General features: G+C 42.3%; 1 protein-coding gene across 1 annotated transcript in view; it reads right to left on the bottom strand.

The window, feature by feature from the left end:
* Deptor (DEP domain containing MTOR interacting protein) overlaps positions 1 to 24,391 on the bottom strand; it is a 177,747-nt gene that overhangs the window by 117,153 nt on the left and 36,203 nt on the right. The window contains exon 2 of the mRNA XM_008837981.3: positions 1,190 to 1,368. Coding sequence (XP_008836203.1) covers positions 1,190 to 1,368 — 179 coding nt within the window. The remainder of the gene's footprint in view (positions 1 to 1,189; positions 1,369 to 24,391) is intronic.

Here is a 24,391-nt window from a genome sequence, read left to right as displayed (position 1 = left end):
GATCTTACACAGGTGCCAAGGAGCTCAGAAAGTAACTGACTATGACTAGTAATAATCAGATATATAGAGATTAGAAGCACATGTGCAAACATCTTAATGTCAATTGCATTAAAAATGTATTTTTCTGTATGAAACTGTATTTTAATAATGAAATGGAGAACTTTTTTAAAGGTTAAAACCTCATATAATTTTATGTCTTATAGGGTTTATACTGAGTACAATATTGTATAACTGGAATAATTCAACTGTAAACCTAAATACTTACAGCTAATTTTGAAAGAGATGCATTTTAGCTCAGGAAATTGTTATTGAATATGTCAATGCTGTTGTAATGAAATGCTTCTTCTAATTATGTGGTTATTAAATAAATAATTTTTAAAAAAGCAGGAGGGGGACTAACTCAGAGATGAAGAAGAACAAGCTGGGGGAAGGTGCAGGTGTAGACAGTGGGGGAGAGGCATGCATGAGAACAACACAATGATGCATATTCATGAAGATGCCAAGAGGAAACCCATTGGTTTGTAGGCTAACATTTCATCAAAAGGTATACTGTCACTTTGAGTGGATTTCATACACCACATGTTGATGAAGTTGGAAAAGAGTAAATATGTATCCTGATAGGGCTGAAATATAGCACACTGTTCAAAAACGCATATGGAAAAGAACAGTCTAGAAAAGTATATGAAAATGACCCTACTAACTCTCAGAGGAAGGGTGGGAATGTAATAGGGAAGAAGTACAAAAAAGACAATTTAGAATAAAATGTTTTGTTTGTTTGCTAATTAATTAACTTTTGGACTTTTGGGAGATAGTGTCTCATGTAGCCCAGACTGGCCTCATATTTGCTATTTCACCAAGGATTCCCTTGAAATCCTGATCCTCCTGCCTCTGCTTCTGAGTGCTAGTATTTAGGCCTCTTCCAAGATTCCTGGATCTTCTTTCTTTTTTTTTTTTTTTTTTTTTTGGTCTTTTTTTGAAGCAGGGTCTCCCTGTAAGCCGCTGTCCTGGAACTCACTATGTAGACCAGGCTGGCCTTGAACTCACAGAGATCCACCTGCCTCTGCCTCCCAAGTGCTGGGGCTACAGGCATGCGTCACCACGCCCGGCTTATTTCTTAATGGTACAATTCATGGGAAGATGTGGTCTTCCTTCTCCTCCCGAGCTACCTTGACCTGGCTTCCTCACTCACCGTGATGAATGATGCCCCGGTCTGTTAATTTCTGCATGAGTTTAATCGCTGTTTCTCGGTCAGAGGCCTCCTTGTGTTCAATCAGCCAGTCAATCAGTTCTTTTGCAACAAAACAGTTTGGGTAGGTTTTGAGATGGTGCCGCCTATCTTTAATAACCTTTTCTTCGTGGAGCCTCAGCCTAGAAAGAAAAATGAACAAGAACTTGAGGATTGTGGATGACAGCATGAATTACTAAACCAGTGTCACAAGAAGTAACAAAATAAGCTCTCTGCATTGAAGGGTCATTAAAATATCTTCATGACAGTCATTTCCATCCTGTCAGCATCCCAAGGCTCCAGGAAGTGATTCCACCTGGGGCTGGGAGCTATACAGGTAACTGATTGTGGCCAACCTTGAGCTACCAGCCATTCAGGAGAGGGCGATAGTCTTTCCAAAGAATACCTTTGTCAAATTTCCTTACTCTGTCTCAAGGGGTAATTGCTTCAGCTGAGCAACAAAAACTTCACACACTTATTCAAACAATTTACCTTTTCTCTTTGAGATTGCTCACAGTTCTCCATATTTGTATTCATTCAGAAGACAGACTCATGTACGTCTACAACTAGAAACATGAACCAGAAAATAAAGACAAAGATGCTTGCCTTTGGGGGCATTTTTCTCCAAGAGGGACCATAATTAATCTTTTCCCTTATTTGTTTGTTTATTTCTGAGACAAGGTCTCCTGTAGGCCAGATAGGACAACGTCAGACTTGATTTGTAGCCAAGGATGACCTTGAATTCCTGATTTTCATGCTTCCATCTCCCAAGTGCTAGGGCTACAGGAACATGCCACCACACCTGGTTTACCTTAGCTAATCTTTTATGAGGCTTATTAGGTTCGACAAGCTGGTACGCTCACTTCACAGTGATTAACTCCAGTGATGTTTGGAACCACCTCACCAGAAGTTAGTATTACTGCCCTCATCCTTTCCTTGCAGAGACTGAAATCTCAGAGATTAAGTGTCTTGTCTAAAACCACAGTGCTAACAAGTAGTGAAAATGAGATCTGAGGCCTGTTGCTGTCCCTCAGAGTCTATCAGGCTGCCTCCAGCGAGAGAGGGATAAATGAAAAGTCAGGGAGAAATCCATTAAAGCTGTTGATCAAGAAAATACAACTTACTTCCAGACTGGTGAATTAGTGTGGAGAAAAGTCATTCAGGGTCTTCCCCACCCCTTCTGTGACTTTGTCAAAGGAATCATACACTTGTCTTTTCTTTAAGTTTCTGCCAATTGCCTCCATTAAAAAGAGATCAGCCTTGCATTTTCTTTTTAGTTTTCAAATGAAGAATCTGAACCAGTGGCCCAAAAAGTCACCTCCTATAATTCACCCTCCTGATTTCTAGGCTGCTTAACACATATTGTGAACATTGTTGGGAAGTGGGAATACCATATGAATAATCCATTTGACCTAAACAAGTGTCTTAATGTTTTTTCTCCCCCCTGGCTATAAAGAGGAGATTAGGAATAAACTTCCTGTCCCTGGCCATCTTGAGATTTAGGGGTGTAATGTATATGCCAAGCAACAACAACCAAGAATAAGACCAGCACCCCACAGATAATGTCCTTAAGAAAAAACTGAGAGACTAAGTGTAGCTCAATGGAAAAGTGTGTGTAGCATGTGTAGATGAGAGAGGATGAGAGAGAGAGAGAGAGAGAGAGAGAGAGAGAGAGTTTTGTTGTTTTTGAAACAAGGTCTCCTGTATCTCAGACTGGCCTCCAATTCCATATGTAGCTAAGGATGACCTTGAACTTCTGATCCTCCTGCCTCCACCAACCAAGTGCTAAGATTGCAAATGTGTACTGCTGTGCTGTGCTAGGAATCAACCAACTAAGCTACATCTCTAGCCTGTTTGGGGGTGGGGGGAGCCAAGGCATGGTCTCTTGTAGCCCAAGCTGGCCTCAAACTTGCTATGTAGCCAAGGATATGACCTTGAGCTCCTAATCCTTCTGCCTCTACCTCCCAAGTGCTAGAATTACAGCATACACCACCATGCCTGGCTTTGAATGGGTTTTAATCAAGTTGTCACCAGTACACTGGTGAGTACACTGAATTAGAATCTCTGAGGTTTAGATAGATCTTCTTTGTTCTACCACTATAGACCAACCTCTGTGCTCCTCAGATTCATAACTGCCTCTTCAGTTGAATCTCTAATTCCAAGTGTTCCCATACTGAATGTGACTGTATTTAGAGACAGGGTTTCTAAAGACAGAATTAAGGGCTAAGGATGGAGCTCAGATGTAGAGCATTTGCCTAGCACATACAAGGCCCTGTGTTCAATCCCCAGCACTACCACAACAAAGAAGGTCTGGAGAATAGTCTACAATTCACTATGGCCAGTGTCCTTATAAGAAGAAATTAGGACCTATGTATATGAAGACATACAGAGAATACCACCACATACATGCCAAGGAGGTCTCAGAAGAGGGCAATGCTACCAACACCTTGATCTGAGGTTTCCAGCCTCTATAACTGCGAGGAAGGACAGTTCTGTTGTCTAAGCCACACAGTCTATCATCCTTCGCTTTGGTAGCCCTAGTGAACACAGCCACTGAAGGCTGAAGACTGGAACATCCTGGAATGTCTGAGAAGGAAAGACTCAAGGACTCAGGCTCTGTGGTGGTTTCAATGAAAATGTCTCCCATAGGCTCCAAGTACTTGGATACCTGCTCCCCAGTTCATGGAGCTGTATGGGGAGGAGAGATGGTCATGGAACCTTTAGGAGGTTTGGCAAAGCTGCAGGAAGCACATCACTGAGGTGGGTTTGAGAGTTCTTAAGCCTTGTTGGATTTCTGTGGGTCTCTCCCTCCCCTCGAGGGTCGTTGGCCTCTGATCCATGAGGACAAAGGGAGCAGAAGCGATGAACCGGTTCAGGACGGCCAGTGAGCAGAACGGAAAGACTTTCCGGGGAGGCAGATTCAGTGATACAGCTCCAGATTCAGTGGGGGGTCAGGGAAAATATAGTGTGGAGGCAGCAGCCAAAGCTTCAGCTCATAGGTGCTCATAGTATGCTTTATTTACATGTGGCAGGGGGATCCTATCATCCGATTATAGGGGAATGCCTAATTATCATATAGAAAAAAACTGGGGGCAGTTTTATTGCAGGTAACTATGCCAACAGTCATGTTCCAAATAAGGTCAGGCATCCTTGCTCGGTGGCACTTTCCAGGTAAGTCAGGCAGAGAGCAGGAGGCCCCCTGCTGAGAAAGGGAGTCCTTCCATATAGCACCGAGCCCCTTAGAGCTATCCGGACATGGAGGACTATAACCTTAGCAGCAGGGTCCCCCAACAGATTTCCAGTTTTGTTCTGCTTCCTGTGCCTACTTGAAAATATGAGCACCCAGCTTTTTGTTCCAGCCACCTCCTGCTGCCATACCTCTGAAACGAGGGGGAAAGAGCATCCCCTAGAGGGTTCTTAGTCTCATTCATAACAGAATTTAAGAATGGATCCAATGGAAGCTTTTAGGACAATTTTATTAGAATTTTAAGGAAAATCCACAGGGCAGGAGCGCTGGTGATCAGCCACCTCGAGGAGGAGAATGGAGGGGAGAGGGAAAGAAAGCCATGAAGCCATGCAGGTTTAGAGCCTGCATGGAGGTCAGCCATGTGGCTGACTGACAGTCACATGGCTAGGAAAAGGAAGTTTTCGAGAAAAAGTAAAGAAACACAAGATGCTGGGGTAGCCCAAAGTGCTCTAGAGTAGCCCAAAGCATTAAACAAAGCAGTTTAGAAAAGGGAGAGACTTACAGAAACCTATATATCTACTCCTAGGTCCAGAAGCTCTGCACTGGGAGGTGGGATTCCAGGCAGGAAAAGTTCACTATCTCCTTAATGCACCAGGTATTCCACCCATATATTTAGCATAACTTAAGGTGAACCTGCCTTCCTAGGGGTGGTCCTTTGACCAGATGATTGACCAGTGAAACTGTGTGTCTTCCAACAGATAGATTAGAGATTTTATAGTCTTGACCAGTTAATCTATGGAGCTATTTGCTACTCTAACACCTCCTCTGCCATTATGGACTCTTACCCCTCTGGATTTTCAAGTCAAAGAAATTCTTTCTTCTGTAAATTGCCTTGGTCATGGTGTCTCATCACAGCAACAGAAAAGTGACTAATATAGAAATTGGTACCAGATAGTGGGTTGTTGCTGTGAAGAAATTGACCATGTGGGTTTTTTAAGAAATGTGGAAGACTTTGGAAGTTTAGACTAAAAAAGCAACTGAGTGCTGTAAGAAGAGTCCAACAGGTCATTCTAATAGGAGCCTGGAAGAAAGTAGGACTGAGAACAATGTAGTTCCAGCAGGAAATAAAGAGTTAAAGAGCTACTGGAATAGTTTGACAAATCATCTGGGGGACCTCTGCCTGCAGCCTAAGACCTTGCCTAAGGTCAAGTTGAAAAGTAATGGACTATTTCTTTGGCAGAGAAAATTTCAAGACAGTTTAATACTGAATTGGTGACTGACTACTAATGGTGAATATTATGGAACTCTACAATGAAAAGGAACAAGAGGAGCAAAAAGAAATACAGAATGTCTAAGTTGGAGAGAAAGAGAGCACTAGGAAGCTTAATAATGTTGGAGCCAAGGAACGTGCTGAAGGTGAGGCTCTCTTTGGTAAGATTAGAGCCATTAAGGAGAGGCCTCCAGACTTGCACTTGGACAATGGGAAGTGTACAAGACCCCACCCAGCTAAGCTTCCTTGTGAAAGGAAAAGGCCTAAGGAGTTTCCTCTTAGAAACCACAACCCACAAAAGCTTCTCCTTATGTGAATGAAGCAGGTAGAGGTCCATCCAGAGCTGGCAACAGAACTTAGCAGTGTCATTCACATGCTGCTGACTTTAGAGGGATGAAAGATGCAAGAGTGAGGGGTCATAGTTCTTCCTCTATAGTTTCAGAGAACCGCTGAGGCGAGGCAGCATGCAGCAGGGGAATCCCTGGGTAAAGAAGGCCCTGACAGGCAAAGAAGCCCTGAGAAGTCCTTGTGTGGATCTGTGAAGGTAAAGCTTGGTTGGCCATGTAAACCCCAAGATGTCGAAGATGCCAGAGCCACGAGACAGCTGCCAAGAAGAGTTGCACACAGAGAATCATACCTGTGACAAGACAGCCCAAGACAGAGATGTATGTTGCAGGCAGCAAAGTTGGTGGGACTGAGCCCTGTAAGCCCTATGGAATTAAAGTCCCAGACATTAAACACAGAGCTACTGGATTTGGTGTTTGCTCTGCTGGGTTTTGGTCTTGTTTTCATCTGGTATTTCTCCACTATACCCCTATTCTTCCCTTTTGGAGTGTGTCCTAGTTTGTTTCTCCACTGCTATGACAAAACACTCTAATACCAACTTGAGGAGGAAAGGGTTTATTTTATCTTACATCTCCCAGGTCACAGTTCATCTGGGAGTCCAAGGTAGGAACTCAGGGCAGGAACCTGGAGGCAGGAGCTGAAGCACAGGCCACGGAGGATCATTGCTTACTGGCTTGCTCCCCTGGCCCCTGTTCAGCCTGCTTTCTTATGCAACACAGGCCCACCTGCCTAGGGGTGGCACCACCCACAGTGGGCTGGGCCCTCCCACATCACTCATCAAGAAGATGCCCCTCAGACATGGCCACAGGCCAATCCTATGGAGGAAATTCCCCAATTGAGGCTCCCTCAATCCTGGTGTGTCGAGTTGATACTAAAGCTATCCAGCACAGAATGGGAATGTGTTTTTAGTACCATTGTATGTTGGAAGTATGTAATTTGATTTTTGCAGAGGGCTAAAAGTTAAGAGAGTACCTTGAGTCTCAAAAGAGACTTTACATGTTGGATTTTTAAATAATATTGAGACTGTTAAAGGGGGACTTTTAATGTTAGACTGAATGCATTTTGCATTATGATATGGTCTTGAACTTATAGGGGCCAGGGAGTGGAATGCAATGGTTCAAATGAGTGTCCCCCATAGGCTCCAATTATTTGCACACTTGGTCCTCAGTTCATGGTGCTGTTTGGGGATGGTCATGGAACCTTTAGGAGGTGTGGCCATGCTGAAGGAAGTATATCACTGGGGGGCAGGCCATGCATACTTCTGGAATGTTGTCACTTTTATGTCTCCAGAGAACAAAACAATAGCCAGAGTTGTTTGTCCTGCACCCAGTGGTCCCCATGCTTCCTAGAGAAAGTATTTGTTTTCCATTCTCCTGTCTCCTCCCTTTGCTCTGGTGCTGCTACTCTTGTTCTTAGTATTAGTACTTTGGATTTTTGAGACAGGGTCTTACAATGTAGCCTGGGAATGTTGGTTTAAATGAGAATGTACCCCATAAGCTCAAGTATTTGAACACTGGGTCAGTTGGAGATGCTGTTTGGGGGAGTTCAGGAGATGTGGCCTTGCAGAAGGAAGCACATCACAGGGGGCAGGTTTTGAGCATTCATAGCCCCATCCCATTTCCAATTTCACCCTCTCTGCTTCCTGCCCATGCTTGAAGATGTGAGCTGTCAGCTTTCTGCTCCAGCTGCCTCCTGCCCTGCCTACCTACCATGATGGACTCTTATCCCTCTGGAACCATAAGTCCAATAAATTCTTCCTCCTATGCCTTGGTTATAGTATTTTATCACAGCAGCATAAAAGGAGCTAATACTCTGGGTGTCTTGTGATATGTGCTCATTGTCCTTGTTCCTGAACTCAAATAGCTCCCTCTATGTACTGCTTCTATTTTACCATGGTCTGCTACACTAGCTGCATACCAAGACTAATGAAGAATTTAGAGGTGGAGAGATGGCCTAGCAGTTAAGACCATGCTCTTGCAGAGGACTGGAGTTTGGTTCCCAGCACCCACATCAGGCAGCTCACAGGTGTTCATAACTCCAGCTCCAGGGAATCTGAAAATCTCTTCTGGATGCCACAGGCACCTGCACCCACATGGGCACATACAATTGCCCCCACATACACATAATTAAAAATAAAATAAATCTTTCAAAAAATTAATCCAAAGGTTTTAGGCATTAGTCTGATATGAACATCTATTTTTAAAAAGAGTGCATTGGGTATGGAATTTGACATCTATTTTGGTCATTCAAAGATAATTTTGTGGCTGATAATTAACTTAAGATAAATATTGATACTTAATTAGAATATAATGTTCCAAATGCATGAAATACAGTGTGTGTGTGTGTGTGTGTGTGTGTGTGTGTAGGGGGGGTGCTATAGGGTGGTGCAGGTCTAAATATGATGATTAAGATGTATTGTATTAAATGCACAAAAGTTCAATTAAAAAATACATTGAGAAAAAAAGGAAAAGAAAATGTTACCAGAAAAAAAGAATACACTGTTCTGCCATTTATAATTATCTAAAATCTAAAAGTCAAAACATCTTATAGGACTGGATAAGGAAAGAACACAGCAATGAATCCATTAGCAAGAGAGGTGACATGACAATGCCAGTGACAGGAGGAAAATGCCTCAGAGAGGTATCCAATAGACCTAGAAAATGCTCTTATGATGTCAGTGATGGAGCAGGGTTGCCGGATTTAAGAAGAAGGTGGGGGTGGGTATGGCAGGACAGGCCTATAGCTCTTGGGAGGTGAAGAGAGAAGGATCAGTTCAAGGTCATTCTCAGCTATACTGAGTTTAAGGCCATTCTGGGCTACATAAGACCCTATCTTAACATCATCATCATTGACAGCAGCAGCAGCAACAACACACACACACACACACCACACATTCACACATGTACAAATAACACACATATATATACAACACACATATACATAATACATATCATATACACGCAATACACGCAAACAATATACACAGAACAGAGAGCACATACATACACAGAACAGATACACAGATGAACAAACACACAAACATATGCATACATACAGTACAAACAACATTCACATAATACACAACACACACATGCAAACAACACATACAATACAGTATTGACAATACACATAACATACACACATGCATAATACATATAACACTGAAGAAGGAAAATAATTAAGAAACCCAGTTAAATTTGAACTTCAGAGAGACAAATATTTTATTATAAGCTGGCACAAATATTGCATAAGATCTATTTATACTAAAAAATAATGATTAGATCTGCAATTCAAATTCTACTGAGCATTTCTGCATTTCATCTGGCAGGCCTATGGGGGATTTGTTTTATTTAACATGAAAGTTAGTATATTAGGATTACTCTTTTATGAGGTGAAAGAAAGGGATCTACACTGGTAGCAGAGGACAATTTGAATCCTTAGTGCTTTCTCCTCTAGGGGAAACTAGTTGTATAATTTTGCTTAAAACATCTGACCCTGTCTATGGCCATACCATCCTGAATGCACCTGATTTCGTCTAAAACACCTGACTCATTGTGTTTGTCTGCTTTTTCCAGAAAGTACTTTGGCCCCTGTGCTAGGGGTCATACCCTAGATTTCCTGTACTAATGACCAGGTAAGATATGCAAACAACTTGTAAAGCTGATAGATTGAAACCACAATAAAAATTCCCCATCTTTTAATATTGAACCAAATGATTTGAAAAGTGGGGCTGACAAGATGCTCAGAAGGGAAAGGTTCTAACCATGACTCCTGAGTTTGATCCTTGGAACCCATGTAACAGTAGAAGGGAAGAATTAACTCCACAAAGTTGTCCTCTGACTTCCACGTGTGTGCCATGGAACTTGCACCTTCCACACACACAATATATATACACACATAATAATAATAAATACACAAAAGAAACTCAAAAAAGAAAAGTAAAACAAATTTGGCTAAAAGTGGCCAAACAAGAAAAAGGGTAAAACCTAACTCCATTTGTGTGTATGTGTGTGTGTGTGTGTGTGTGTGTGTGTGCTGCTTTTTGACTCAGGGTCTTAATATATAGGCTGACCTCAAACATGGGATCCTCCCTCCTCAGTCTCCCTGAGTGTTGAGATTACAGGAAAGTATTACCATCCCTGGCAGATTCCATAAATGTTTTTAAAGTAGTGAAGCAGAGCATGAGGTCCAGAAGGCCTTACACAGAGGCTACAAAATTAGCACAGGAGAAAAATCTGCTGGCAAAGGCTGGAAACCTTTGGTAGCCTAGGCCACTAGATCTAGCTGGAGCCACTGCAGCAGATGCAGAGTCACAGCAGTGTCCAAAAGTGACTTATGATTCATGATACTAGAGCACATACTCCTGGGTGAAGATTTAAGATACTAAGTAGACATGTAATGAATGCAGTTTTATGCAGAGCTACATGTAACAGATCATGCATGGGAGAGACCACACAATGCAAATGACCTCCAAAAGCCCTCCTTCTGTAACATAAAGCCCCAGTGTGCCCACTGCCATTTGAATTTCCAAGCTTTCTTCCAAGCTCCCCTCTCTCAGAAGTACAGCTTTTATCTAATAAACTGTCCTGGCTTCTGCTACCATCATGTGTCTCTGTTCAGTTCCTTGTTCTAGGCCACAAGAACCCAGAGCCCTCTGGAGGTGCCCAGCAAACCCTGCTGTTCTGTCAGTCTCTGCCAAGAAATAAGCAAGGTTTTTCAGTGACGAAGTAAGGCAAGCAGGCTCTCACTGCACAGCCTTGTTGCTATGCAAATGAAATCTTCAAGACCTTTGTTAACCCCAAGTTAGGAGAAAATCAAAGCCCAAAGAACCCTGGATGTTCTGTCCTCTGATTAGGGGCTGGCAGAAGTCACTTCTGAGGAAAGATGGATGCAATGAAGAAGTACACCCTTTCTCTAATATAGACTCAATTATAGGTTGAGGAACCAAGATATCCCTTCCTAGCACTGAGACCATCTCTGCCCAGTGAAAGGAACCTAGGACAGGAAGTTGGACAAAATCACAGAAGCAACACTTTTTCCAGTTACCTTGGCCCCTGTCCCATTTAGAGTGAAGCAAAAAAATTTAGCCCAGGGGATAAAACAACATGCTAAGATATCTCAGAAAGGGGTCAAAGAGTTGTCACTGCCTTAAGACAAAGCACAGAATAAAATATGGACACAATCAGGCGTTGTGGGACACATCTGTAATCCTAACAGGACCGTGGGGCAGGAGATTGTAAGTTTGAGACCAGCCTGGGCAACAAAGTGACATCCTTGTTTAAAAAGAAAAGAAAAGAAGAAATGTGAAATATGGATAGAGCCACCTGTGTCACACATAAACATTAGGGGGGTAAAGTTATGGAAAATTCTAAAGCAAAAGTAACAACACCCCCCCCACAAAAAGAAAGGAAGAGGATAGAAATAGATAAAAAGGAATCCAATCTGAAAGAAAACACAATTCAAGAAACAGAATTGTCCTAACATATTTGAACTATTCATAAAAATAAAAACAGAAGCCAGTGAGATGGCTCAGTAGGCAACAGAGCTTGTGCAAGCCTGGTGGCCCGAGTTCAGTTCCTGGAACCAGAGTGGAGAGAACTGTCAACATGCAATTAGTTAATTAGTTAACTGATTAGAAAAAAATTTTAAAAAGAAAAATCCTCCTGTGTGCTAGGCATAGTCATAACAGCCCTGTGGGCATGGGTCCTCATGATGCCTCCCTAATCCAGATAATTCTACCACCACAAAGGGCACCTACATGCAGTTATAATCATCAATAAAACAATGAGTCCTAATTTTAAAAGTTAGTTCACCTCAGCATGCTACAGTCTTTACCCAGATCCTTTTAATTAAATCAGTGATGATGGTACTGAGTAGTTTGTTGAATATGCTTTGAGAGACAGAATGCAAAACATTAATTCTTAGACATGATGTCTGTCAGGAATCCAAGAATAATAAAGACCAATCTATTTAGAACTTTAAATGTGGAGCAAATGGCCACAAATGTGGTGGAGGAGGAGTACGTTAGGAGCCAAGAGAGGGCTTTTAGCCCTCATAAACTTTCCAAATTAAAAAAAAAAAGATTATTAGGTAGTGTTTATCTTTGAATACTACAGAACAGAACTTTTCATTCTATCCTGCCATGACCCCTGAGCCTGGTGCTAACTCAAACATTCCTCATTTTCACTGACTCACCCTGCACGGTGAGGAGAAGCAGGGCACACCACCCTCTGTCCCACCAGAGCCTGCTAGATTTCTTGTTTAAAAAGCAGCAGCTGGATCTCCGTGGTAAAGAGCTTCAGAGTTTATCCAGCAGATATAAGGCCCCCGGTTCACTCTCTGAAGAGAGAGTGAAGAAAGAAAAGCTAAGCTGTTTGGACTGGGGATGTTGATTAGTGGTAGAATGCTGCCTAGCATGCGAAAGGCCCTGGGTTCCATCCCTGGCACTGCAAACACAAGAAACAAAAACAAACCCAGAAGTATAGCCAGGCCCAGTGGCTCATGCAAAAGGCTGGCAAGAGGATTGCTACAAGTTCAGAGTTAGCCTGGGCTACACGGTGTGTTTAAGACCAACCTAGACAACCTAGTACTACCCTGTCTCACAAACAAAACATAGCAAACAAAAAGAGAAGAGGGGTGAGAGCAGCACCAAGATGGCGCAGAGGGTAATGGTTCCTGCGGACAGGAGTTCAAGCCCCACAACCCAGGTATGGGTGGAGGGAAAGAACTGACTCCACAAAGTGGTCCTCTGACCTCCACATGCCTACTGTGGCACATGAATCCCCCTCAGCACACATCACGCACGATGCTTGTGTATGCACAAGTGCATACACACACACACACACACATAAAAATAAAGAAATGGAAGCAGGCAGGGGTATGGCAGAAGGTAACAGAAATAAGTAAGAAAAAATTAGACAGAGGAAATTGTAAAGTTGATATTTTCAGACATGTTATCAGGGCTTACAAATGTTCAATGCCTGTGCTACCATCTCTTTTATGGACAGAAACAGAATTCTGAAAATGTGTACTGAAAATGGTATCTTCCAGAAAAACTATCCCAGTAGAGAGGAATTTTCACACTGTGATCGTGCCAGGTTATTTTGTCCCGTGCAGTGAATGCTGACATAGTGGACAGCTGTACAACGACACAAATAGAAATGACCTCACGTTCAAAACAGAGGGAGGGTCTGCCTGCCATAGTGGGTGTTCCTCACACAACTTAGCCACCACCTATTAGTATGCAACATACCTAAGTCTTCCTGCTTTTTGAAACAGGATCTCACTCTGCAGTCCAGGCTGACCTCAAACTCAAGATATTCCAGCGTCAGCTTCCACTTTTGTTTTTTTTTTGAGGAAGGGTTTCATCATACAGCACTGTTACGAACTGGGCCTTGCGTTGGACATTATTTTGCTTCAGTTTTGGCAGTATGGGATTATAAACTTGTGCCACCATGCCTGGCTCAGTGTGGGGATTATAAACCTGTGCCACCATGCCTGGCAATATTTCCATTTTTCATAGTAACTAGTATCCAAAAGGTTTTTCTGTGTTTTAAAAAATAAGAGTCTCTTCCTTTCATTATTATTTTCTTTTTCCAGTGCTAGGGATTGAACATAGGGTTTATACATGTGAGACAAGTGCTGTACCCAACCTTTGATTCTTTGAGATAAGAGTCTTTTTAAGTAGCTCAGGCTGGCCTCATACTCTACCTATTCCACCAACATGCCTGGCTTGAACTATGCTCATTTCTTTAATATTTTTACAACTTTTTTGGGTGGGACAGGGTCTGATGTCTCCCAGCCTGTCGGTGAACTCACTGTGTATCTGAAGATTACAGGCATTCACCACCACACCTGGTTTATGTAGTGCTGGGGATCAAACCCAGGGCTACGCAAGAACTCTATCAATCATGCAATATCCCCAGCCCCATATTTTCACAACTTTTTTTCTTTAAGACAGGGTCTTATTATGTAGCCCTGGCTGGCCTGGAACTCTCTATGTAGAGCAGACTGGCCTTGAACTCAGAGAGACCCATCTACCTCTGCTGCTTGAACCCTGGGATTAAAGGCATGCACCACCATACCCAGCATGTTCACAACTTTGTGTGTGTGTGTGTGTGTCTTCTTGAGACAGCATCCCCCTGTAGCCCCAGCTGACCTGGAATTCACTATGTAGACCAGGTTGGCCTCGAGATCACAGAGATCTTCTGGGATTAAAGGTGTGTGCCACCACACCTGGCTTTTTCACAATTTTTTTTTTTTTAAATAAGCAGTCCTGCCAGGGCTGTGGTGCCGAGCCCCCAGAATGCAGGCACACAACTTTTAACATACTAATAAACATAGATATTTCAAAAATGGTGAGAGTGAGCAAATTTCAGAATGTTGTTGGGGAGAAACTTGTATGGAATGGAACCACTCATGGAATAGCACTCTCTAGAATGCTTAATTGCTTATCAAAGTCATACTTTTAAATACAGCATGCTGCCTGGATATAGCGGCCTCCTTGCCTGCCATGTTCAACATCCCTTTCTATTTAAAACTGCTTTCTTAGCCTTTCTAAAAACCAGGCAGACAGAGTTCAAAACCCAGCTCTGTGTCTGTGCCTGGAACAGGGTCTGAGTGAAAAAGCCCCTGACTTGGGACAGCCCCTCCCCACTTCTTCCATGGGCAGGACAAGCCAAAGGCCCACAGGACTCAAGGTTCTTCCCAGATCAATCAGCAAAGCCAAGGGGCATGGCTTGCTCCCCATCTGAAGCTACAGCTGCAGTTTTCAAACTCTCTGTGCAATGGACACTTTTCTAAAGTGAAAACTTCCTCAGGTGTCAAAACAGAGCGTATTAGAGGCCCTGGTTAAATGGAGTTTGAACTGTCAATTATTTCCTGGTTGGTTTGTTTTTTTTCCCACATATGCTTTCTACATCCTTGGTCTTCCTGGAATTCATGAAACAAAGGTTTAAAACTACCAGAACTGAACTGGGTAGAGTAGAATACTCCTGTTATTTCAGTACTTGGAAGGTGGAGGCAGGAAGATCAGGAGCTCTAGGCTAGCTTCAGATTTTAGTGAATTCAAGACCAGCCTGGAAAAAAAAAAAAGCAAAAGCCAAAACAAACAACAATAACAAAACTACCAGGACCAGAAGACACTGAGGAAATGAGACCAGCAGGACCTGGAGACAAAGAAGGCAGACCAGACTGAGACAGGAGAGAGACAGGGCCTGAAGACGCACATGAGCGCTGGAGGGTCTTGGTCCTTTAGAGTTTTCCTGTTTCCCATTTCCTATTTCCCTTCCAAGCCATGTATATTCTTTTTAATAACCAAAACTGGAGAGGGGCTCCTATGGCCCCACCCCTCCATGCTAAATGACTAATAGATTCTGAAGGAAGATGTCTTTCGTTACATACGCAACTGATAAGCCCACTAGGCTCCAACGGATAGTTCCAAACCCACCGTCACACAGATGGCCTCGGTTAAACTCAGCAAGTCACAAAACAAACAAAATGGCATGAATGGAGAGAAAGAGATTTGTAAAAAGGTGGTGGTAAATGGGGCTAGGGGTCTTCAGAGAGGGTGCAGTAATCAGAATGTACTATGTACATGTACGAAACTGACAAAGAACAAACTTAATAATAGTTTGGAAAAAATAACTAAGACATTCCGTATACCCTTAGGTGGCTTACTGAGTCTGGGTTTGCTGGCTCCAAAACTTGCAAACCTAGGCTGAAAGCAGGCTTTCCTCCCTGACCCACACTCTTCTCTCACCTCCCAAACACAAGCATACCTACTTTGTGCTGGGAACACTTTGAACTCTTCTTCACCTCCCCCACCTCCACTCGCCCTCCATGGCCTCCAAGTCTCTACTCACCAGAGGCCCCACTGCTCAGGACACTCCCTCTTCCCTCCTTCAATAATTCACAAACCTCTACTGGCCCTTCCAGGGGCACCCTTGGAATGGCATCTGCTTGGTGAACAAATTCCCACAGCCAAGGGCAATCTTCCCTCCTGCTCTCCTACAATGTTTTAGCAACACTGGTAAAGCATATATCATACTGTATGACTTTAGATGGAACCGTGGACACTGATGGAGCGCTGCTTATGGACTGCTGCAATTCCAATGACAGCAAATGGGAAGGGCTTGAGCCTCGCTGATGTGAAAATCAATGAGAACTCTGCATTCAGCACTATGGGAAGCACAGGCATAAAAGCCTTTAGACTCACAAAGTCTCACTCAACCCTCTTTCAATATAGCAAGGAAAACAAAATTCTCTGTTTTAACATCTCTATTTTACCTACATGTTCGAGCCCACTGGCCATGGTATTTAAAATATAAATAAATAAACAGTTTCTTATCATTCATCTCAGACAACTAGTTAACAAACTTTCAATTCAACGTGAATTCTATAATTTTCTATTCCTGTCTGGCTAACCAGTTGCTGAAAGCACATCAAGCACTTCCCTCTTCTAGTCCTCAGAGAACAAACGTTACTGAGTGCAGAGTGTTAATAATATCTACAAAATCATCATCCATCTGATAAGAAAGATAGAAACTATTTTTCAGAAAAAAAAAAATAGCTTACTGAAGACTGCAGTAGCTTGTGGGACTCAAGGAACAAAGGGAGGTTGAAACCACTCAACCTCATTTAAAAACAGCGTCATGAATCTCAGCCAAAGTAAAGAGTTTAATCTAAAAGCACCGCAAGTCAAACATGATCAGGGCTGACAGAGGCCCTAGTGACGTAAGAACAGCCCTGGCAAAGGTGTGCTTTAAACCAAAGCCACTGTCCTTTCCAGATGGTCTGAAGCAACCAACATCTGTCCTTGGAGATCAGAGAAGCCAGAGAAAGTCATTCATTATTCCCTCTCCTTGAAAGACTCTGACTGTAAAAGAATGACACTGAAAACAGGAACAAATATAATTTGTTCAGCAATTGCTTTCAATGTTTGAATTTGTCTTATAATTGAAACCTCAGGGTGTTAATTTGTTTTTTAAACTTTATTTTGCTTTATTTAATTTTTTTATGTGTATGAATGTTTTACCTATATGTTCCTGAGTGCACCCATGCAGGCACTGCCCATGGAGGTAAGAGGACATCAGATCCCCTGGAACTGAAGTTACAGATGGTTGTAAGTGTCCATGTGGGTGTTGAGAACTGAACCTGGGTCCTTTACAAGAGCAGCCAGTGCTCCTAACCACTGAACCATCTCTCCATCCCGTTTGTTTCTTATTTTGAGGAAGGTCTCACTGGGTAGCCTTGTCTGGCCTAGAACTTGCTATGTAGACCAGACTGGTCCTGAATTTGCTGTGATCCTCCTGCCTCTGCCTCTCAAGTGTTAGGATTATAGGTATGCACCACAGCACCAGCTCATAATTAAATTTTTAAATTATCAAAATAATATATGCTTATAGTTGAGAAATGTGTAAAATAAAAGTGAAAAGTCTCTGTCCTAGGTTGGGATGAACTGACAATTATTGAAGTTGGGTAACTAGCAACGAACTGTCAAAGCTAATGACCGGGGAATGAGAGAAATGAGAATTGTGAGACTATTCTATTTTGACACGTTTGAAATCTTCTTTAACCTCTGCTTTCCTGAAGAACTTGATCTGTATATAGTTGCTTATGTATTTTTGCAAAAACCTGCTTTGTGCATATGCAAGGAGCTTGGTAAGTACATTTTTTACATGAAATGGAATCATAATGCACATTTCAAATAGCTTTACTTTAAGAAAATGCCTGAATTCTCTAAGACTAATTAGAGCAATAGAACAAAAAAGACGGGAATGAGAATAGGAAGTAAAAAGAACAGGACTCTACACTTAACGTATGGGACTGTGGGGAGGCAGAAGACGGTCTTAGAACACACACACACACACACACACACATACACACACACACACACACACACGCTCTCACAATATCCCAAAAGCTTCAATAGCCACTTTGAGCTGGTCTTGACAAATCTTCCACTAGCGAATCTTATTCAGGAGGTGGTAAACAATGGTTCTGTGAGTACAGAAGAAAGGTAGTGTTAAAGTTCTAAACAGAGATCTTCCAAGGCTCATGTCAACTCAGTACAAAGCTAAATCCCAGACTCTCTCTCTCTCTCTCTCTCTCTCTCTCTCTCTCTCCCCCCCCTCTCTCTTTCTCTCTTTGTTTTGTTTTTTGAGACTGGGCTTCATGTAGCCCATGCTGACCTCCAAGTTACTATGTAGCCAAGGATGTCTTTGAACTCCTGATCCTCCTGTCTCTACTTTCCCAGTGCTGGAATTATAGGCTTGTGCCATCATGTCCAGCAATCTGCAGCACATCAGCAAAGCACTAAGATGGTAAGCATACCCAGGAAGGAGCCTGGCATACTGTATACTACATGATGAAGGAGAATTTGCAGAAATGAAACAGCAATATTTTGCATTGAATGGTGCCATGCACCATCAAAAATGACCTTAGCAATATCTCTGTGAGAGGCCGGGTGTGGTGGCTCAGACCTGTAATCCTGATATTTGGGTGACTGAGGCAGGACTGATGCAAATTCAAAGTCAGCCTGGGCTACAATGTGAGACTCTGTCTCAAACACAGAATATAACAGCAACAAACTATATATATAATTGCTCCTGTAACTCAGTAAGGCAGTGTTACTCATTTCTCATTTGCTCTTGTGAACTAAAGTTCCTGACAATGCCTCACCTGTGCTGAAGACTCTGCAGATGGACTGATAGGAACCTGTGATTGTAGAGAGATGGAATGTTACAGATCCACAGCCAAAATTATCCTAGGCCATCTTTAGTCCTCTTAATAGCCGTTTATCATGCACCTCTGACTGACCTAACACCTTTTGAGTATCAGGCAAAACCTTTGGAATGCATCAATTAACCTTATCATTATTATTAGCAGACCACTAGTTTCCACCAAACCAAAAGCTCAGGATGTCATCAGGCAGTACCTGAAACCAATAACAGAAATTTCCTTGTGTTGCAATAACTCCCCTACCTCAGGTCCCTACTAATGTCTTTGGTAAATACCTTGATTTATGACTTTCTTTTGTTCTGTGACCCCAAAAAAGATGTCCACAAAACTCTACAATGGAATGTGTCATTTGGGGCAACTTGAATCCATGTTCCTGGGCTATGATCATTCATATTTGGCTCAGAATCAACTTCTTCTTGCTCTCTTTGGAGCAAGAGCTGTTTCATATTGATAACAAATATAAAAGGGAACTCAAAGAAAAATTTAAGAGACTTGCACAAGTTCTCTTAAATGTAAGATTCATTTTATTATTTGTATATGTGTGTGTGTCTATGTGAATATATACCACATACATACAGGTGCCCATAGAGACCAGAATAGGACAGTAGATTGCCTGGAGCTGGAGTTACTGGTTGTGAGCCACCTGACATGGAACCAAATTCCAATCCTCTGCAAGAGCAGCAAGTACTTAGCTGAGCCATCTCTCCACCTGTCAAGTTACATAGTAATAAGGAGTAGTTAGAATTTGAACCCAGCTCGTTTTTTTTAAAAAAGTTTTAACTGCAATTATTGTGTGTGTGTGTGTGTGTGTGTGTGTACGTGCACATGTGCACATGTCCGTGTGCGTGCAGACCACAGCATGCATGTGGACAACTTTCAGAAGTCAGTTCTCTCCTACTTTGTAGGCCCTGGAGATCAAACTTATGTAGTCTGGCTTAGAGACAGGTGCTTTTACCCACTGAGCCATCTTGCTGGCCCATGAACCTAGATCTTCTGATTTCTGTTTAGAAATCCTTCTGTAAGCTGAGTATGGTGGTGCATGCCTTTAATCTCAGCACTTGGGAGGCACAGGCAAGCTGGGGCTACAGGGGGACCCTGTCTCAAAAAGACAAAAATAAACAAATAAATAATTAAATCCTTCTGTGCCATCAAACTTTGCATGGTAGAAGCACTAGTACCCTGCCTATTTTATGCTGTGCAGGCTCAGAAGATGAAAATATTATAGTTATATTAAAGTTCCATAATAAAAGTGAGCATCTGGATATATCACACAGATATATCTGGTACAGATACAGAGGGGACTCACAAAAATACTTACAGAAGAAGTCCTCACATTCTCCTGTTTACGTTAAGCCAAAGCACTATGACTACCATGACACTCCTGGGGAAAGGAAATGGGTCAGAGGGTTCCACCATCCTGGAGAGTCGGCATCATGCATCAAGGCATTAGGCATAAGCCTAAGCACTTCAACTTGTGTACAAAACCTCCCAAGCATTTTGAATCTCTCATCTCACCCTGTATGTAAGAGGTAAATACAGGGTCAAGACAGGAAGGCCTCTGGGTCAGCCTTCCTTGGGGCTTTAGATCTGTGATTTGTACTTAATTCTTCCACGTGAGCCTTTCCTCAAGAGGTCTCCTGAAGAAACAAAGAGCCAAAGAGAGATCACAGCAACATCTCCAGCTCTGACCTAGTCTTCTGATGAGTCAGAAAAATGGCACCCTTCCCCCTTCCAAAGTGCCTTTCCAAGAAGAGCCAAGAATTTTCTAAAGCAGGTCATTATTTATCTACACACCACACCCAGGAGTGTGAGGTCTCTAATTGCCATCTTACAGGTGAAGAAACCAGTCCACAATGGTTTGGGGAACTTGCAGAAGATACCATGTGATTCATAGGACCAGTGCTGGTTGTTATGTCAACTTGCCCTTGCTTCTTGGTAAAGGCTAGAGCAACACAGCCCATTCTTGGTCCCGTGTCCCCATCATCCCCCTTTGTAATGAGGGGATATGTGTTCTCGGACTCCTCCTTCCATAGACATGGCAGTTCACACTTCACTTATAACAATGGTTCACAAGCTATTGGATACATTTGTTCCCATCTTCACCTCATATCCCAGGATCCCGCAGTGGATGAATACACAACGCTATTTAGACAGCAGCAAATAGGATTTTTTTAAAAAGTACAGCTTCCAGTTAAATTGAGAGAGTCTCGATGGTATTAGTCAATGAACGAGTCTCCTGCTAACTTCATTCACTATTTAACACTGACTACTGACTCATCATAGCAGAGTTATGGAGCCAGACAACCAGCATCCAAATCCAAATTCCATCCATTGTTCACTGTGTAATTTTAAACAAGCCATGCAATTTCTCTTCTGTCTCATGGCTTTTTCATCTATAAATTGAAAATTATAAAACATATCTCATAGGGTTGTTGTAAGGATTCGATGAGAGACTGTACTTGTGTTGAGTAACCAATAATGTCAAAGCTTATTAATTATTATAAAATGTATTTCACTATCAGATTTTGCTAGAAGCACCAACCACCTACTAAATATACATTTCAGTGACTTCCTAAAAGAAATATAGTCCTGAATCAAGGATGATTGGAGTGGGCTAGCAACCTGAAGAGACTTGACTGCTCTCTGTTAAAGGGTTAGAACAAATGATAGCAGATTAAATCCAGAGAACTCCATGAGGGAGCCCTTCGTCACTCCCTGAGAACGGGCTGAGACTTGGTGTTCCATAAGATTTGCCATAACCAAGCTCCCCTCATCTGTGGTGTCACCCAGTCATATAAACTACAATTAGTGAGTCATTTTAACTGGAAAGAACCATCAGCCAATCCAATTCAAGCTTTTACCCCTACCAGATTTTAAAGATGGGATAGTAGAGACTTAGGAAAGTTTGATGACTTGCCCATGTTATCCCAGCTGGGATATAAACCTTGACTTCCCAGCTCTTAGCAGAATGGTTCCATGTGCTTCCATGCAACACTGTGGGAACAGAAGCTGCTAATCTACTGCTCTATCCAGAAGGGGCCCACTGATAAACAAGCCGGCCTGCACTGCTGACAGCCTCATAAGTCATTTCAGATAACACTCAGACTATATTTATTCTTGAGAAAGACATCACCATCCAACCACCAACCAGAGGTTTATTAGTGCTGAAAACCTCTTCCCATAGAAAAAAAGTCTCAGTGAAATTTTAGACAAAGGAAAAAAATATATGGATTAATTACAAAATATCATTCAATAGTTAAAGCATTGTCCATTGTAGTTAATACATGCCAGGTGATGTGCAACATATGAGATTATTACACTCAAAAGGAGAGAGTGAATTCCTCAACGATAGCTTGCATTAGAATGACCCATACGTAGGACTTGTTAAGACAGAGAAGGCAGATACCAGCCTACTGTTCTAATTCAAAAGGTTGGGGTAAGGCCCAAATTTACATTTCTTTGTTTTAATTTCTATTTTTTGAAATATTTTATTATTTTTATTTTATGTGTATGAGTCTATTGCTTGCATGTAGATAAGTGTCACGCAATGCCCAGAGAGGTCAGAAGAAGGCATCAAATCTGGTGGAACTGGAGTTATAAATGGCTGTTAGTTGCCATGTGGGTGCTGGGAATTGAACCCAGGTCCTCAGAAGAGCAGTCCATACTCTAAACCGCTGAACCATCTCTAAACCACTGAACCATATCTCCAGCCTCCCACGTTTACATTTCTAACAAGTAGCTCATGATGTTGATGCTGATTAAGGGCCATACTTGCAAAACCCTGTGTTAGAATCAAACAGGGAGATGAGAGCAGATAGGGAGAAGAAAAGCATGAGCCACAGGGGAAGCTGAGCAGGGGGATGTATGTTGAGCAAGGTGTTGCCAAAGATATAACCATGCTACCCTGCATGCATGCTCTGGTTACTTGACTGTACTCCACAGGGGCACTGGGATCCTGTGGGTCCCAGAGATACAACTTGCAAAAATCATGAAAAGCTGGCAAGTAACCCTGAATCCAGAGGTGAGTTTAGTGTGATTTTAGGACCTGTGCTTTCCTTTCAATGCATCTCCCCACCTGCTTGCTAATAATTAGTAATCAGTCATGGGAGCTCACACCTATAATCCCAGGAAGCAGAGAAAGCAAGTTGGAGGCCAGCTGGGGTCATGTAATTAAACTTTAAAAAAAAAACTAATTACTTGATAATTAATTAAAATGAAAAAGGAAGAGTTTGTCCTTCTGGAGGAAAGGATGAACACAGGGAGTGCTGCATATAAAGCTACAACAGAGGTATAGGTAGGATAGCCAGGCAGCCACTGTGTCATCTCTGGGAGGGGCTGGGACACTTAAACTGCAGAGTGTGGCGATACTGTGGCAGGGAGGTCTCTCATCCAATCAAGACCCAATTAGTTTCCTGATCTGGAAAATAAGGAAGCTAGCTAGATTTCTCCCTCAACTCTCTTTTAACTCTCGTCTGTTTTTACGGGTGCCCTGATGAACCTCCAGGGTAAATCCTCCCTCACAGAATCAAACAGAACAGACCATTTCAGGCACATTTTGTACTGAAAAGTTTAACCACAAACCACAAGGCCAGAGAGCACAGAGCAGCAACTGCATTTCCTTTGAGCTTCCAAACAAGGATGAACATATTTAAAAGGGAGTCTTGCGCTAAGCATGCTGTAAAGCACTGCCTAGAGTTACATCTGTCTATTTTCAGCTCACAGGACAGATGCTGAGGCTGCCAAAATGCCATAGGCTCGGGTGTTGGATGTTTATACCATGAGAATACACAAGGTTTCACTGGTTTTAAAAATATTTCAAGAACCGTCAAAGCGTTTTCGGGGACATCTGTAGCTAGAGTGAAAGTAGCTTTTGATTAGGGGCTAAGTAAAAAAATTTCTCTACCAATGTACATGTTAGATACTTATAAACCGCATAGCTTAAAACAACTGCTCAGGGTGGATTCATTTCTAAAGCTCAGGGGACAATGTAACTGAAACAGGTGTTTCTCCCAAGTGAAATCCTATAATCTCTATGTATAGGATATATTAGTGTGTGTGTGTGTGTGTGTGTGTGTGTATGCACGCATATATATCAATGTTGCTACAATAGTTTAAAACTGAATCTATTCAACAATATTTTCCTCTTTTAATTTCTTTTTCAGTCAAATGTGTCGCCTTCATTTCTGCCTCTGTCTCCATCCTGTTGAGGCTATGTTCTCCCTGTATCTCAATCTATCTACCAAACTCAAGTTCACCTCATCTCCTTCTTGCCTCATCCAGCTAGATGAGGTCCAGTTTCCCTGACTCCTCCAGGGTCTATTTTCTACCATGCTCCTGTTTGCCCATGTACTGTTCTGTATTGTTTTATTCTTTGCATTAATTCCCTCTTTCCAACTCACTACAAAAATCAGTGAGTAAAGAAACCATCTCACTGGGTCTGTTGGCACATGTCTGCGATCCTCACACTGGAAAGTAGAAGAGGATCAGGAATTAGTTCAAGGCCAACTCCAGCTACACAGCTTACAAAAGCAACTTTGAGGTTAACCTCAGCTTCATGCGACCCTTTCTAAAAACCTAAGACCAAAAGCTTCATGCGACCCTTTCTAAAAACCTAAGACCAAAA

This window comes from Nannospalax galili, unplaced genomic scaffold (genome assembly GCF_000622305.1).
Source record: "Nannospalax galili isolate Female #2095 unplaced genomic scaffold, S.galili_v1.0 scaffold17, whole genome shotgun sequence".
Classification (NCBI taxonomy): Eukaryota; Metazoa; Chordata; class Mammalia; order Rodentia; family Spalacidae; genus Nannospalax; species Nannospalax galili.
This window is presented reverse-complemented; position numbering and strand designations above follow the sequence as displayed.